We start from the raw sequence: 18,210 nt of genomic DNA on the forward strand, positions 1-18,210 counted from the left end.
GGAGGGGAGTTTCCAATCACAGCGGCGGGAATCAAACGCCGACTCTCCTTCTATTATATCTTAATATATCATTTGTGGTTAACCTCACCCACATGGCAGCAGACCAAAACGCAACAAATCCTTCTGCTTACGTACGGCACCTCGGATGTTTGATGACACAGAGAGAGAGAGAGGGAGGGAGAGAGACAGGGAGAGGGAGAGAACACTCACCTTGAAGTTTCCTTTTATCGGCCATGACTAATGACTAGGATGATGATGTCTTCATGCCTTCTTTCACTGCAGGAAACAGATAGAGAATTTATTAGCTCACTTTTTGCACGTTAATGAACAAAATATTAAAGAGGATGAGCTGGAGGAAACAAAATAATGGACTAAAACAGGAAGTAAAGGTTTGAATGACCTGCTTGGAGTATTTCTGAGTTCTTTATTATTATTTCAGAGCAGTTAGTGCACAACATCCTCCTCTGCACGGTTCATCCAAGGCAGACATGTTACACTGTGTTACATCACACATTAAGGGATATACTGACATCAAGAACTACAGCTAATCATGAGGCTAGAGCTGGGCGATATTGAAAATGAGGTTATCATGATAGATTATTCCACATCAATCGATATTGATGATTATCCCGATGAATATCACATCATTATTTCATTTACATTAAAAGGCAGATCTAAATTAGGGGGATAGGCAGCAGAAAATGGAGGGCCTCGGCGCCACTGCGTGTCAGTGCCATGGCTTGGGCCCTAATACACCCCTTTTCAACCAACGCAAACCTGGTTCTAGTTCAGGGCTGCTTCAGAGCTGGTTCAACTTGTGAACCAACTCGGAACCAGTTTGTTTTTCCACCTGCTCGAGCCACACGATGACGTCACTTCTCTTTTCATGACGGCGCTAGCGTGAACTTTCCCTCACAATAACAACGATGGAGAGCAACGTAGCGTGCTTGCTGGTGTTGCTCCTGGCTTTCCTTAATTACACGAGGTCCCGAAAAGAACGTATCCAACTTTACCAACACTCCTGTGCTACTCCCGTTCTTGTTTGGGTTGTCTTTTTTGCCCACGGCAACTGGTACCTCTTATGTCTTTGCTGATCCTGCCCCTGAACATGTATAAGTTACAGCAGCAGTTTCAAACCATAGACTGTATAAAATATGGACGTAGTATCCGTGACGTCACCCATCTGTTCCTGAGAGCTGTTTTGAAGCAAATCGACGGCAGCAGCCATATTGGTAATGCGGAACTCAACCAGGCAGAGTGTGACGTAGTGTGAGTCTCTTAGCCAATGGCTGTGTGTTCCCAACCGGGAGTCACGTCAGTCATGTCCTTATTTGGGCAAAACTCGTAATCTTAATATCTTCTTAACCGTCATGTTAGAAAAAAATTCACCCCCCGTACAGTGTGTGCCATTAGAGAGATTAGCGTTGTAGGGCCAAGCCGTTTTTTGAACCAGGCTGTAAACATGTTTATTAATGCTGCAAAGATCGTCTTTTTCCCATTCATATCTATGTGGTTTCCGGTGTTTCTGCAGCCAGCCTCAAGCGGATTCTCGATGTATTGCAGTTTATATCACTTCCGCATTGGGCTTCATCGTTTGAGACCGGAGTTTGCCGCTTGTTTCAAACACTAAAGATGTTTTTATTTATTTTCATAACCAGTTAAAAACTCCTCACAGGAGCTTTAAGTAATCCCAGGCTGAAAACTGGAACCATGGACTGGATAATGAATTAACTTAATATCCGTGATGTCACCAATCTGTTCCTGAAGCGCTGTTTAGAAGTTAATTAGCAGCGGGTGCCATATTGGAAATGCTGAACTCAACCTGACTTTGTCCAAGCTAGTGTGAGGTAAAGGCGGGCCTTTGGCCTTTTCACTAAGAGCTACAGGGTGCCGCTTGTAAATCAAGTCAGGCATGCCCTTATTTGGGCAAAACTTGTAAGTTTAATATCTCAGAAAATGCAGAGTTATGAAAAAATTCACCACCGTACAGTGTGTGCCAATAGAGAAATGAGCTATTCAGACATAAACTGTTTTTTGAACCAGACTATAAACATGTTTGTTTCTGCTGTAAAGATCCTCTTCTTTGAATGGGTGTGTATATGGTTTCCGGCCTCAAGTGGGGCTTCATATTTTAAGAGCTCTTAATGCTCCTTATCTCTATGATGGTGAATCTGTGAACTCCAGGCATTCTCTAAAGCGTAACTAAGTGACTGCCTCTCCTCATGATGCCTTTGTTCTTTAAACAACTCAAAGAACAAGTTTGAGCGTGTTGCATTTAAGGCCCCGAGTAAAACTGAGTGTCGCACGAGCATCATGAAGATGTTAACGGATCTGGAGTCCTGCTTTCAGCTGCTGGAAGACGTGAACTTGATTCTTTTTGTGTTTGGGTGCAGAGACAGAAAACAAAGACGTAGACAAAACACTTATTTCCAAATACACCCGTTTAAAGAAAATAAAATAGGGTAAAGTTGAGGAGACACGACTCAAATTGTGACTTGTGTGGAATCAGGAGTCAGTAATTCAGAGGAGGTGTTGGAAGATTAACAGGAGGCCTTTTTTTGTTTGTTCATAACATCGAGCGTGTCTGAGCACGTGCAGCACTTTTTGTCTTGTTTTGTTTTCTCATTTTGCACTCTTCCTGGTTTCTATTTTTAAAAATACTTCCAGCTTTATGATCTTTTTGGTTTGTATGATTCACATTGAATCAATCTTCTTATTTCACTTGATTTAAAGAGTGCAGTTTAGATCAGTGCTACAGATCTTGCTCTTCATCCTGTTACGTGTCGCTCTTCCAGGTGTGCATGATGTAAACATTATCAATCATCCAAACTCACTCACACTGAATCCTCCTCTATATTTCCTGCAGCACTCTCACATCGGCGGATCTCGACTTCATGCAGGAATTTAACTCTGGGGAAAGTTGTGGAGTTTTGTGACTTTAAGGTAAGAGTCTTTTTGATGTGTGAATACACCTGAAATGATGTGAAAGTAGACCCAGGTCTCCATCCCACAGGTTAAACGTGGAATGTTGAGAAAGGAAGTTTATGTCACATTTTCTTAATCATTGCGATAAATTCAATTCTGGTGGCCTAGCGGTCTAAGCGCCCCACATACAGAGGCTATGGTCCTCGTTGCAAAGGTCGCCTGTTTGACCCCCGGCCACGACCATTTCCTGTATGTCTTCCCCCTCTCTCCCCTCCCCTGGTTTTTTAAATGAGAGAAGAGAGTCAGAGTTGCGGCTGTGTGGAGGGAGAGAGTTCCAGAGAGTGGGGGCAGCGATGGTAAAGGCTCTGTACCCCAAGGTGCGGTGCTTGGACTTGGTGATAGGGGACAGGAGGTCGGCATCTAATGATCTGAGGCGGCGAGATGGGGAGTGGCGTTTGAGGAGGTCGGTCAGGTATGAGGGGGCGAGGTTATTGAGGGCTTTGTGGGTGATGAGCAGGATCTTGAAGTGGATTCGGTGCTGAATGGGGAGCCAGTGGAGGTGCTGAACAATGGGTGTGATGTGGGCTCTGGAGTGGGAGTGGGTGAGTAATCAGGCAGAAATAAACATGTTTACAGCCTGGTACAAAAAACAGTTTAAGTCTGAATAACTAATGTCTCTATCGGCACACACTGTACGGGGTGAATGTTCTTCTAATTTACTATTTTCAGAGATTTCAAACTTACAAGTTTTGCCCAAATAAGGGCATGCCTGAATTGATTGACAGACGGGCACCCTGTAGCTGTTAGCGAAAAGGCTAAAGGCCCGCCTCTTTACCTCACACTAGCTCGGACAAAGTTAGGTTGAGTTCATTATTTCAAATATGGCACCCGCCGATGATTGGCTTCAAAAACACTTCAGGAACAGATGGATGACATCACAGATGCTACGTCCAATTATTGTACAGTCTGTGGGCTTAAACACAATGGCCACGGTTACATGATGTTTTTTAATTCAGAATTAAATTATTCGGAATTAAAGTATTCTCACATGGAAATATTAATTCCGAATTGAGGTTTACATGGAATTATTCAATTCCGCTTAAGGTCTGGGGGTTAGGAAGGGTTCTGATTGGACAGGGGCGGGCGTGATGTATTTACGTCTACTGGAAGAAAACAGACTCCAGTTCCTGCTTCTTTTATTTTCGGTTACAACATGGAAGACCAAACAATAAGTGCAATTTTGGCTTTGATTTTGATTATAGTTTAGAATAAGCAGCTTGACACAAACATACTGCTTCACTTTTGGTCAGCTGAGGAGGAGAAGAGGGATAGACGACCGGAGAAGGGAGGCGGAAGACCGGACTTTGGCGAATCAAAGCTGGTTAGGGCAACGGCTGCTCTACCTCAGCCTGAAATATGCGCCCGCCCGCCAGCGCGGAATATGTGCGTTATCCTAGCGGCAACCTCCAGTCTCAAACGATGAAGCCCATGTGGAAGTGTTATAAACTGCAATACATTGAGAATCCGCTTGAGGCTGGCTGCAGAAACACCAGAAACCACATAGACATGAATGGGAAAAAGACGATCTTTGCAGCATTAATAAACATGTTTACAGCCTGGTTCAAAAAACGGCTTGGCCCTATGAAGCTAATCTCTCTATCGGCACACACTGTACGGGGGGTGATTTATTTCTAACGTGACGGTTCAGAAGATATTAAGATTACGAGTTTTTGCCCAAATAAGGACATGACTGACGTGACTCCCGGTCGGGAACACATAGCTATTGGCTAGGAGGCTCAAACTCCGCCCCTTTACGTCACACTCTGCCTGGTTGAGTTCCGCATTTCCAATATGGCTGCCGCCGTCGATTTGCTTCAAAACAGCTCTCAGGAACAGATGGGTGACATCACGGATACTACGTCCATATTTTATACAGTCTATGTTCCTAACCCCCAGACCTTAAAGGCCCTGTGAGGAGTTTTGAACTGCCTGAGAAACAGACTGAAAATGATACTGATGCCTCTTTATAACCTTCAATAGCAAACAAGTCCATCAGCAGCAACACTGGCACCTTCTCTGTTGTAATTTTTAATGCCTGAAACCGCCCTGAGGGGGTAGGTGTCAGACCAGATGATGGACATTTTGCTTCAGAAACAGCCTTTATTTGACTGTTTTCATGGAAAATAATCACATTGCCTGATAAAGTTGACTGTGGAAGACAACAGGATAAGGCTTTTGTTGAAAACACTACTTATAAGAGGTATCACTTTGTCCACAAGGGGGGCGCCAGAATCGATACAAAACAAAAGTTCCTCACGGCAGCTTTAAGTGGAATTGAATAAAGATGATTAAATGAGTTTTCCATGTAAACCTCAATTCAGAATTACTATTTCCATGTAAACACGAAGGAGAATACTTTAATTCTGAATTATTTAATTCTGAATAATTAATTCTGAATTTAAAAAAACATCATGTAACCGTGGCCATTGTGGTTAAAGTGGAAGGAAGGATTGATTTAAAAGCAAAAAAAACAGACTTAAATATCCAGATAATGAAGTAGTTTAATTGTGTTATATGTAAATAAAACCAAACTGCATGTATTTGGTGGGTAGCCATTTTTTTTATATCGCGATACATGACGTTCCAGAACGTTCTGATATCACATTTTTTCGATCTCGTACTGACCACTTTAGGCTTCCGTAGATTATATTATTTCTGTTAAACTAAATTAACTCGACAATAATAATAAGATTTAGCTCTGTTGTATTAAACAGGTGAACTGGACACACATTATCCTGCAAGCACGCGCTCACTGCCCAGGTGAGTGTAGACCAGCCTAGACTTTCAGTTTAACGGTGAAGTTCGGATTAAAAACCGGTTTTAGAACAAGCTGAATAAAATAATGGATGTTCTCAAACGCAGGGATTAAGATTATTTAACCCCGAGGATGTTTATAAACAATGAGGGCATCAGGAGAAGCCTCCAAGCACACCACCATCCGAGCACACACACACACTTCAAAACAAACTCCAAACTCCACATCCACACGCCTGAAGTTGAGTTCCCCCGTTTTTTGAAGCTCATATTCGGACTACGAGCTGTCGGATGTCAGGGCAGAGAGCTGCAGCTTCCCAACGGCTGAGCTGTTTGATGTGGAGAGACAATTTGGAAAGGGGAAAGAGAGGCACAGAGAGAAAGGAGGGGGGGGGGAAAGACACCGAAATTCATCACTTTAGGGTTCTACTGTGTGTTTACCTGGATTCTTCCGGATTCCGATTTCTTCCCTTGATCGACTCACTCTGTTTAATCTGCTACAAATATCTCTTTAAGCTAACTATTCTTTAAAAAAATGTCAATTCTTCTCGCTAAACAATCACTCCGCACATCCAAGATGGCTGCCAGGAACACCTCCTCCTCCGATGCCCTGTTGGACATAAGTCCCACCCACCTTGCTTGTGATTGGTCCACTGAGGCAGCTCCTGTGCTCCTATTGGCTGAAACCTGTTGTCGGTCAAAAAAGGCCAGTTTTACTACTTCCTGTAAGCGGTGGTCGTGATTGGACGGGTTGGAAAAGGTCAAAGGGTAGAGCGAGTTTTGCCGCCCCGCCCTTCCCGAGGCCGCAGAGCATTCTGGGTAATCGAGTGTCTTTGATTTGAATTTAATTTATCAATTATTTCTTCTTTAAACATGATAGCCATCTTCTCTGTTGAAAACATTTACAATAAAAACAAAAATAAAAATATGAAAGTATTTTTGAATATAATTTTTCCTTTTTTTGTTGCATTTTTTAATAATGAAAAGCAACCCAGTCTCTTCTTAATAATAATAATAATAATAATAATAATAATTCATAGAATTTATATAGCGCTTTTCTAAGTACTCAAAGTTGCTTTACATAAGGTGAAACTAAAAAATAAAACATATAAATAAAACAAATCAGGGACAGAGGTGGAGAGGGGGGAGAGGTCATGTGTTAGATGCTTTTTGGAACAGGTAGGTCTTGAGGTGGTTCTTAATGTTCCAAAAATAGCAGGATGAATGAGAAACAAGACCCTGGAGAAAACGTATCTTAAAAAGGCAACCTCTCTTCAGTGCTTCCCTTTATTTAACCTTTGTTTTTGTTTTTAGAACGACACGTTGCCCTGCATATGGACTAACCTTTGACCTTGACCCCTGGGCCTGCTGTATTATGATAGAAACACACGGTCAGCAGCAGCAGTGAGATGTTTCAGCTCCACTCCTCCTGCCGTCATTTCTCCTGTAACAGAGGCAGTGAAGATTTTAAAGATGATACATGTAATCATTGGTCATATTGATTCAAACCATAAAGTCACTGACCCTCATTATGATCCATAATAGTCATATATTTGCAGTTGACCGTGTCAGGCTGGATTTTATCATGAGTGATGTAAACCGCCTGTTATTGATTAGACTTAAACAGTTTCAGCGCTGAACACCCTGGACCTTTCTCTGTGGGAACGGCAGATCACCCTGTGGACACTTTTATACATAGATTGATATACAAATAGCAGAATTATTTTCAGGAGTTAGAAATAGAAATGTCCCGAAAATGAATGTGATAAAAGTCAACATGTTCCTATGATTAATTGAACAAATGACGGAAAAAACTAACTAACCAACTGAAAATCGAACGAAATGAACAACCATAAAACCAACCGACTAACAAACCAATGAACCAAATTAACAACCAACCAATCAGCCAGCCGACTGGCCGACTGGCCGACTAACCAACCCACTTAATAACCAATAAACCGACCAACCAACAAACTAACCAAATTAACAACCAATCAACCAACAGACTGACTGAACAACCAACCCACTTAATAAGCAATAAACCAACTAGCCAACCAACCAAACAACTAGCCATCCAACCAACCAACCAACCAACCGACTAAACAAACAAACAAACAACCAAACAAACAAACAAACAAACAAACAAACAAACAAACAAACAAACAAACAAACAAACAAACAACTTAATAAGCAATAAACCAACTAGCCAACCAACCAACCAACTAGCCATCCAACCAACCAACCGACTAAACAACCAAACAAACAACCAAACCAAACAAACAAACAAACAAACAAACAAACAAACAAACAACTTAATAAGCAATAAACCGACTAGCCAACCAACCAAACAACTAGCCATCCAACCAACCGAACGACTCAACAACCAACCAACCAACCAACCAACCAACCAACCGAACGACTCAACAACCAAACAACCAACCAACCAACCAACCAACCAAACAAACAAACAAACAAACAGCCAAACAAACAAACAATCAACCAACCAACCAACCAACCAAACAAACAAACAAACAAACAAACAAACAAACAACCAAACAAACAAACAAACAAACAACCAAACAACCAACCCACTTAATAAGCAATAAACCAACTAGCCAACCAACAAAACAACTAGCCATCCAACCAACCAACCGACTAAACATCCAAACAAACAACCAACCAACCAAACAACCAAACAACCAAACAATCAAACAATCAAACAAACAAATAAACAAACAACCAACCAAACAAACAATCAACCAACCAGCCAACCAGCTAACTAACATAGATACATAGATAAAGATATATACATACTTCAATTAATTGAATATATCTCAATATTTGTCATGTATTTCTGGATTTTTACAATCATCACACAATGTTACAATTGACTGTTTTGTCAATCACAACCCATTATTTAACATTTGGAACACAATGAAACAAATCTTATTAAAACAATATTATCATTTTGACCATATGACGGGTCACTGCATGTCTACAGGTTGTTTTTCACAGATTTTTCTAAAAATAATGACTTGTAAAACAGAATAAAGTAATTATTGTTGTTGTTGTTTTTTTTAAAGATATTGAGTAAGAACCGATAAATCACTAAACTTTTGAACATTCAAACACCTTTATTCTCATATAACTACTTACATCATTAATTCAGTAGTTACTCATTGCTGAGACTCTCTGGACCTTTTTTTACACACTGGTGAAGACCGGTTTGTGTACTTTCATTTCCCAGATCATGGCGAGAGAAACAATCCTCAGAAACTCAGAACAGCATGTTTATTACTTCTTTGTTCCACTGGAGGGCGCTGCAGCTTGTGAGCTGCTGTGCAGTCCACAGTGACATCCTGCAGTGTGTGCTCACTGGTTTTACTGTGTACAAGAGTGCATTCATTCATTAAATAAATGGAAACTTGTGATTTTAATGCCTTTATTTACTTTATTTACTGTGTTGTTGATGATGAATAAGGCTTTCAGTTACTTCAGACTTTTGTGCGTACACTATGTAAATGCATTGAACAAATCAATGACTGGACGAGACAGAACTTTCTTCAGTTAAACAAAGAAAAAACTGAAATGATTGTTTTTGGAGGAAGAAAGGTTAAAGGTTACTGCTCAGCTCCAATCTGCACAGATGAAATGTTCAAACCAAGCCAGAAACCTTGGTGTAGTCTTAGACTCAGACCTTAATTTCAGCAGCCACATTAAGACAATTACAAAGTCAGCCTACTATCACCTTAAGAATATATCAAGGATTAAAGGACTCATGTCTCAGCAGGATGCAGAAAAACTCCTCGATGCATTTATCTTTAGCAGACTAGACTACTGTAACAGGGTCTTTACAGGACTCCCTAAAAAGTCCATCAGACGACTGCAGCTCATACAGAATGCTGCTGCTCGAGTCCTAACAAGGACCAAAAAAGTAGACCACATCACTCCAGTTCTTAGATCTCTACACTGGCTTCCTGTCTGTCAGAGAATAGACTTTAAAATCCTGCTGATGGTTTATAAAGCACTGAATGCTTTAGGCTGATCTGCTGCTACTTTATGAACCACCTCGACCTCTGAGGTCATCAGGTCCTGGTCTGCTTTCAGTCCCTAGAGTCAGAAGGAAACATGGTGAAGCAGCGTTTAGTCATTATGCACCACATATCTGGAACACACTCCCTGAAAGCTGCAGGTCTGCTCCAACTCTCACCTCTTTTAAATCAAAGACTAAGACTTTTTTATTTGCCACTGCCTTCCTATCTTAGATTATTTTAACTCACTTTAAATTAAAATTTTATTCTAATTTTCCTTTTCTTTTCTGTTTTTATTATATTTTTCATTTTAATTGTGTTCTTTTACGCTTGTCTGAATGTCTCCAATGCTTTTAATGTTTTAATGTAAAGCACATTGAGTTGCCCTCGTGTATGAAATGTGCTTTACAAATAAAGCTGCCTTGCCTTGCCTTGCGTCTATATTTAAACCCTTCAGTCTCTCTTGTCTTTCTTCAGATGTTTCAAATAAAAGATTACTTGTGTCCTGACTTTAAAAACACAACAACAATCAACACATTTAAAGTCATTTATTCTATTGCTTAACGGGACAGTTCAACCTTTCTTCTATCAACACAAATAATAATCTCAGACATGAGATGAAACAGAAAAACGTCCTTTCTTTCAAGAACACAACTCTCAGACAAAATAAATAAATCAAATATGTTTTCCTCTTTTGTTACAAAACAAACAAACAATGAAACCTGAGGGTCTTTAGAGTAAACAATCATCCCTGTGAACACTTTCCAAAACAAAATACTTCATCAACATCTCACAGCTTCTTACAGACAGACTGTATTTGATATGTTTGCTGGCTTTTAAATCATAGAGCATGATATGGCGCATCTTTAGCTCATTTATTAGCTCTCTGGTTCTTGGGCAAAATCTTGAACATGTTGAAAAAAAATCTAATCCAGCTGCTTAAATATGACAAAATAAATCTCCAATACAAAAACAAATCAGGCAGCATGTCAACAGAAATATATTGTTCTCTGACTTATTCATATTTTCTTCATCATCTTCATTTTGAGAGTAGAAACCTCCTTCTGTCAGTTCCTGAACCTGTAGGAGATTGGCAGCAGCTTGTGAGTCTTCTTCATGCCCTGCACTTTGGCGTGCGTCGGCTCGTCCATCGTCTTGTAGCATCGTCTGGCGTAATCCAGAAGCTTCTCCTTTGAAGCCTCGAACTCCCCGACCTCTGCAACCTGCAACATAAACCCTCATTTTCATTCACCCACACTGAACCGTGTGTGTGTGTGTGTATGATGTAGGTGTTCACAAACAGATAGACCGAACAGACCTTCTCTGGAGCCACGAGCAGTATTTCAGCGATGGGGGAGGTGGAGGCCATCGTGTTTCGGTCGACGCCGTGGATCTGGAAGGCTCGGGACATGCTCCTCACACGCTGGTAGGTGGTTAGGATCTTCTTGTAGCGGATCAGGACACCATCTGGGTCTTTGACTGACGAGAGAGGAGAGAAATAAGAAGAAGAAGAGAGGAGCACACTGGGAAATGAGCTGTTTTTACACTAATATAGTCCAAAACATCCCAGTTTCCCCCTGACAGAGAAGGGTTATACAGATCATGAGACCTCTCACCTCTCTGTCTCTCCCTCCCGTGAGTGATCCTGAAGATCCTCCTCATCTTCATCCTCGGCTCTCCGTTGCCTCGCCCTCTGCCCTTCTTCTTCGATCCCTTCTCTACCGACGAGTCCACGTCGTCCTCCTCCTCCTCTTCCTCCTCCACGTACTCGTCCTCTGTGTAGTATTTATCCTCCTCCAGATGAAACTCCTGTTTAACTGAAGCCGTGGAGAGACAAGAGGTTAAGGATCTCTGAAAGAATAAAAAAAATGCAGCAGCTCGAGTTTATTCATCTGATGAGTCAGATACTTCCTCACCGGGGATGGTGGTGCTGCGGCGGGTCCGGGGGCCTGGTCCCTGCAGGCGTTTCAGGGTCATCCCAGACCTGGTGGTCATGGGGGAGGGAGGAGAGGGAGAGCTGGAGGGCTGGACCTTCACACCTCGCTGTGCGTCTCCAAACCACTCGGACACTGTAAGTGATTTAAAGAGATTAGATTGTGTTCATTTCAGGGGAGAATAAACACAGAAATGTCCTCCAGTGAGCAAATACAAACAAATACAACACAAACCAAACATACTTTTATAACAGTGTCTCAGGGCTGTCAAATTATTCTTTTGAGACCATGACTTAGAGGCAGGGGTTCCCAAACTTTTCAGCCTGTGACCCCCAAAATATGGGTGCCAAAGACTTGTGACCCCCACTGTCCCTCAAAGTGATTTAATGTGGCTTCATTTAGCTGGTCTGCAGAAAATGACCCTACCTATATGAGCATGTCTGTGTTTCCTGTGGCGTTATGAATTAACCTGCTGCTGCTGATGCTTTAGATAATTAAGTGCAGCCTGTTGCACCAGCTGTGCATAAACTCAAACTTAGCCTAGTTTGAATTTAACTTCTCATTTAGGATGAAGTTTACACTCTACTAACGTTTTGGGCGTTGCACCAGCTGAGATAGTTCCAATGTCAGCCTAAGTTACAACTTGATTCTTACACTTGGCTCCTAGTAGGTGTAAAGTCCTCCATAGAGAAAATCGGTTGCCTTGGCGCGTCGTTTTGAAAGCTGGGATGATTTGAAGGATGAGGAGATACAGAGGGTTCTCCCAGCTAGATTATGTCTGCAACCTGATATCCAAGAGAGAGATTACATCCTTGGAAAAATATGATGGCCAAGATTTGCACTCCTGAGTATTAACATAATGTTGTTGTTGATAATTTAACACTGCAGATTAAGGCTTCAGGCTATAGTTATCACTTTACTTTAGTTTGATTCAGCTGTTGGTCAGTTCCGAGAAGATTAGGCATGAAAAAGATAACACGTATAATCCCTGCATCAAAATTGGTGCTTTCCTCTGATTGACAATGTTGTGGTTAGTTTGGACGTTACTGTCTACTAGTTAAGATGAGCCTTACGTCTCTGTGGTGCAACCAAACAATGACACAACTTAAGTTACCTTAAGTTACTTTGTTACCTCCAGGTTTAGATTACTATAACTCCCTCTTATCAGGCTGCCCCAATAAGTCTCTAAAGACTCTTCAGCTAGTTCAAAACGCTGCAGCTCGAGTATTGACTAGAACTAGGAAGAGAGAGCACATCTCTCCAGTGTTAGCTTCTCTTCACTGACTCCCAATAAAATCTAGAATAGAATTTAAAATCCTTCTTTTAACCTACAAAGCCCTTAAAAATCAGGCACCCTCGTATCTTAAAGAGCTCATAGTGCCCTATTACCCCTCTAGAACTCTACGCTCCCAACATGCAGGCTTGCTCATCGTACCTAAAATCTCTAAAAGTAGTATGGGAGGTAGAGCCTTCAGTTAACAGGCCCCTCTCCTTTGGAATCATCTACCAGTCAGGGTCCAGGAAGCAGACACCCTCTCCACTTCTAAGAGTAGGCTTCAAACTTTCCTTTTTGATAAAGCTTATAGTTAAGCTGGATCAGGCTTGGACCAGCTTTTGTCATGCTGCTATAGGCCTAGACTGCCGGGGGAACTGCCGCACTGACACACTGGGATCCTAGCTCACCTCCTTCCCCCCAACCCCTTCATCACTTACTTTAACTCTTCCTGTCCCATTAAAGTTACTAACCATAGACCTTTCTGGAGTCCCTGAGCTCCCTTGTCTCGTAGATTCCTCTGAGCTGCCGTAGACGTCCTCCTGCTGCGGACGATCTGGACTCCAGCGGCAACAGCTTCTACGACTCGTCTCATCACTATCACCTCTCTCTCTTACTCCCCTCTATCCATCTTTCCAGACCCAACTCGGTCGAGGCATGATGGCTGTCTAACATGAGTCTGGTTCTGCTGGAGGTTTCTGCCTGTTAAAAGGAACTTTGTCCTCTCCACTGTAACTAGCTAAATACTGTGAGGTGCAATGCTCATGATGGATTAAGGTGGGGTCAGACTGAGTCTTACCCTGTCTTGAAGTTGGGTCTCTGTTCATAATTTGACATAGAGTGGTCTAGACCTGCTCTGTTTGTAAAAGAGTCTTGAGGTAACGTTTGTTGTGATTTGGCGCTATACAAATAAAGATTGATTGATTGAGTGATTAAGTTACAAACTAACCAGTTTCAACGTTTAGTTTAGTGATGACATTACACTCTAACTTAGGACACAACTTGTTCACTGCTGGTGCAACAGGCTGCCGATCACTAACCCTACACTTAGGAGTCATCGGGCAAAAAGGAAGGCAGAAATCTCATTACATTCTCTATTTTCAAGGTTTTATTTCAAATTTAGCGGATATTTTTGTGGATATTTTTTTTTACTATAATGGGTAAAATGCACTATTTTTAGATTACTTTGGGAACCCCTGACTTAGAGTATACACTACCGGTCAAAAGTTTGGAAACACCTTCTCATTCAACTGTTTGTGTTTATTTTAATTATTGTAAACACTGTAGATTAATACTGAAGACATCAAAACTATGAAAGAACATATATGGAATTATTGAATGAACAAAAAAGTGTTAAACAAAGCAGAACATGTTTTATATTTTAGATTCTGTAAAGTAGCCCCCTTTTTCCTTCATGACAGCTTTGCACACTCTCGGTATTCTCTCAGTCTGCTTCATGAAGTGGTCTCCTGGAATGGTTTCTAATGAACATGAGCCTTGTCAAGAGTTCATTTGTAGAATGACTTGCCTTCTTAATGTGTCTGAGACCATCAGTTGTGTTGTTCAGAGGTAGGGTTAGCACACAATGGATAGTCCTGTTTGACTACTGTTGTAATCCAGATTAACGCAAAACCAGATTACTTCATAGTTTTGATGTCTTCAGTATTAATCTACAATGTTGAAGATAATTAACATTAATAAAAACCATTGAATGAGAAGGTGTGTCCAAACTTTTGACTGGTAGTGTATGTGTTTCCTCATGCCTCGTGTTCATTTGAGGAAACCTACATTTTCTCTCTTCCCTCTTCTTCACTGAGGTTTTTGGACGATTTCACAAAGTAAAGCCTGAACACGAACAGCCGTGTCTCCTGACTCCTCACCCTCTGGACCCCTCATGCTGACGATGAAGCGGTCCAGCTGACAGCGCAGGAAGTTTCTCTCCTCCTCCAGCTCCTCGATTCGCTTCTGCAGCCAGGCGTTCTTCTCCAGAGCGACGTACAGGTGAGCTCGCAGGTTCGACACCAGGATGAAGGGGCTGTACTGAGAGTGAGGAGGCTCGTGCACCACGGGCTCTGCGGGAGGAACAGGATAGAGAGACAGGAGGATGAAGTCACAGCCAGTGAAGCCTTTCAAATCAAAATGAGAGACGACTCCAGCGCTGATGTGTACTTAAAGTTACGTACCGTCCATCATCTGCTGGCCATGATTCAGAGGATATGCAGAAGGTCTCTCCATACTCCCCTCCAGAGGGAACGAGACCTCATAGGCGTCCAGATACAAACCTCCTGCTGCTCCTGATGACGATGAAGCCTGGGGCATGTAGTGCTCTGATGACAGAATACATATTACTAGTTATACTTTCATTAAAGACTCATTTTGAGAGACGCCTCACCTCACGCCACTCATCCTTGAACAGTGTTTCCTGCAGCCTACCTTATAGACCACCTACTGAGCGCTCATAGTGCCCTATTACCCCTCTAGAACTCTACGCTCCCAACATGCAGGCCTGCTCGTCGTACCTAAAGTCTCTAAAAGTAGTATGGGAGGTAGAGCCTTCATTTATCAGGCCCCTCTCCTTTGGAATCATGTACCAGTCAGGGTCCGGGAGGCAGACACCCTCTCTACTTTTAAGAGTAGGCTTCAAACTTTCCTTTTTGATAAAGCTTATAGTTAGAGCTGGATCAGGCTTGGACCAGGTCTTAGTTATGCTGCTATAGGCTTAGACTGACACACTGGGATCCTGTCTTTCCCTCTCTCTCCTCTCTCTTCCTGACTCTCACTTTAACTCTTCCTGTCCCATTAAAGTTACTAACCATAGACCTTTCTGGAGTCCCTGAGCTCCCTTGTCTCATAGGTTCCTCTAGATCTCTGTCAGGTCTGTCATTCTTTCTTTACTTCATTCATTCTTTCTTTTATTCCTTTCTTTCTTTCTTTCTTTCTTTCTTCACTTATCTCTTTTTCATTATTTCTTTCTTTCCATGTTTCTTCATCCTTTATGTCTCCTTTTCTTACCCCATATTTTCCTTCTGTCATTCTCCCCCCATTTATTCTCCTCTTTTTTTTCTTTCTTCTGGTCTCCCTCTCTTTTCTTAGACCTTTCTGGAGTCCCTGAGCTCCCTTGTCCCGTAGGTTCCTCTGGATCTCTGCTGCTGTTAATTCCCTTTTTGGGTCTGTCATTCTTTCTTTACTTCATTCATTCTTTCTTTACTTCTCTCTTTTCATTCTTTTTCTTTTATTCCCTTTTCCTTTCTTTCTTTCTTCACTTCTCTCGTTTCTTTCTTTCTTTCTTTCCGTGTTTCTTCATCCTTTATGTCTCCTTTTCTTACCCCATATTTTCCTTCTGTCATTCTTTCACCATTTATTCTCCTCTTTTCTTTTCCTCTCTTTTCTCTTTTCTTAGACCTTTCTGAAGTCCCTGAGCTCCCTTGTCTCGTAGGTTCCTCTGGATCTCTGCTGCTGTGGACGTGCCAGACTCCAGCTGCTACAACTACTACTATCCGTCTCCCCACTATCATCTCTCTCTCTCTTCATCTCCCTCTATCCCTCTCTCCAACACGGTCTCAGCAGATGTGTGTCTAACATGAGTCTGGTCCTGCTGGAGGTTTCTGCCTGTTAAAGGAAGTTTGTCCTTGCCACTGTAACTTGCTAAATGCTGCAAAGTGCTCTGCTCATGGTGGATTAAGATGAGATCAGACTGAGTCCTGTCTGTAAGATGGGACTGGATCTGATCCGGTCTTGATGTTGGGTCTTTGTTATTAATAGAACATAGAGTCCAGTCTAGACCTGCTCTGTTTGGAAAGAGTCTTCAGATAACATTTGTTGTGATTTGGCGCTGTATGAATGAAGATTGATTAAGTGATTAATTATCCTGGGTGGACATACTAACCTGTCAGAGTTCCTTTACATGTTTTTTTTAGGTGTAACTAACACTTCAAAACACAAAGAGGCTGCAAAATCATCCTATATGAGTAGATAGATAGAAGCAGAGGAAGCTTGAAATGTACAGTTAAAATGATGACTTAAGCTTTAAATTAATACTAAAAGTGTTAAGGACCCATTACTTTTTCTCTTACTGATTGTTTTAGTTGATATAATAGTAATAAGGCTGTACTGCTATTAAAAAATGTCAAAATAAAACCAAAAAAAGTGGAAATAAATCAACAAAATGTGACATGAGTAAGACAGTCATTACATATCAAGTTGTACATTGTAAGGTTAGACATGGCCTACTGGTGGGATAACCTGTAATGATGCTTTTTAATGTAAAAGAAGACTTCATTTGGTCACTTTGACCTCCAGAAATACAAACAGGGAATGAGTGAATCTTTAGGAATGAATTGCACCAACCAAATGAGCTCAAATAAGCACAGGGTAAGCTAATATATTGGTAACACAAGCAGATAATCATCCAATGTCTCCAGCAGAAGCTGCTTGATAAGCGATTTAAAAGTTGCTGTTTACCTGTCGGGCTTGTATCCTCTCTGCTGGTTGGAGGATTCATGACTATAAACACCTGAAACACTTTAAACACCTCGAACTTTAAGATGAAGTCGTTATTTTGTGTCTTCAGTGGATCCGTGTTGGGTAATACTTCTGTAATACAGCCTGAAACGACCCACACCTGCTTCCTTGCTGCATACAGAGCACATTTTCAGCAGCAATTACCTGATTATAAGTGATTTCAACAGGTGCACCACGCGCATGCGCAGAGCAGTGGTGTTTCGTCGTCGAGATTTGTTTCCCCTGGTCCCGCCCCCGTCCGAAAAGGAAGCGCGCGTTCACAAAAAGCGCGCCCCCGAGCTGTTGTGCTCGTGCCACAGAGGAACTGTGGAGAGAGCTGAGGTTCAAAACTGACTTTTTTAGAGTTTTATCTGAAGATGTTTTATTGTAGAAGGGAAATCCAAATTTCATGACTGTCTAGTTCTATTTTTAAACTGGGACACCAGCACATATGTTTGTGTTTCTCTGTCTTTATTAACACAACCAACTACTGTTATTTATATCAATACAAAATGTTATATTTGTGAGAGACTTTTCATTTTGAATATAATGGACATTTGGACCAAAAGTGTGCTCATTCATTTATAGGCTAAATATAAATTACTATTTTATCATATCTGTCTTAAATCCAGCTCCATTATAGCAGGTAAAGCACATCCTGACAGCTTGGAATATTAATGTCAGATACTGTTCCCCCTCTGCTCCATAGGAAAGGAGGCTCACATATCTTTCA

At 41.6% G+C, this 18,210-nt stretch overlaps 2 protein-coding genes across 5 annotated transcripts in view; both read right to left on the minus strand.

The window, feature by feature from the left end:
- The window catches only part of LOC117827641 (CCR4-NOT transcription complex subunit 3-like), a 53,307-nt gene extending 46,941 nt beyond the window's left edge, over positions 1-6,366 (minus strand). For all 4 annotated transcript variants that reach the window (XM_034704265.1, XM_034704263.1, XM_034704264.1 and 1 more), the window contains exons 1-2: positions 6,181-6,366; positions 211-276 (exon numbers count right to left, since the gene is read on the minus strand). In XM_034704265.1, the coding sequence (XP_034560156.1) occupies positions 211-235 (25 nt within the window). In that variant the 5' untranslated portion in view covers positions 236-276; positions 6,181-6,366. The remainder of the gene's footprint in view (positions 1-210; positions 277-6,180) is intronic.
- Positions 6,367-10,303: 3,937 nt separating this feature from the next.
- LOC117828498 (coiled-coil domain-containing protein 106-like) lies at positions 10,304-17,680 on the minus strand. The gene is made up of 7 exons (XM_034705675.1): positions 17,439-17,680; positions 15,161-15,304; positions 14,858-15,049; positions 11,687-11,839; positions 11,387-11,587; positions 11,089-11,249; positions 10,304-10,993 (listed from the first exon to the last, which is right to left on the minus strand). The coding sequence occupies exons 1-7, from the start codon at positions 17,476-17,478 to the stop codon at positions 10,838-10,840; spliced, it is 1,047 nt and encodes a 348-aa protein (XP_034561566.1). The 5' UTR covers positions 17,479-17,680; the 3' UTR covers positions 10,304-10,837.
- Between the last annotated feature and the right edge of the window lie 530 nt (positions 17,681-18,210).

This window comes from Notolabrus celidotus, chromosome 16, assembly GCF_009762535.1.
Source record: "Notolabrus celidotus isolate fNotCel1 chromosome 16, fNotCel1.pri, whole genome shotgun sequence".
Lineage (NCBI taxonomy): Eukaryota > Metazoa > Chordata > Actinopteri > Labriformes > Labridae > Notolabrus > Notolabrus celidotus.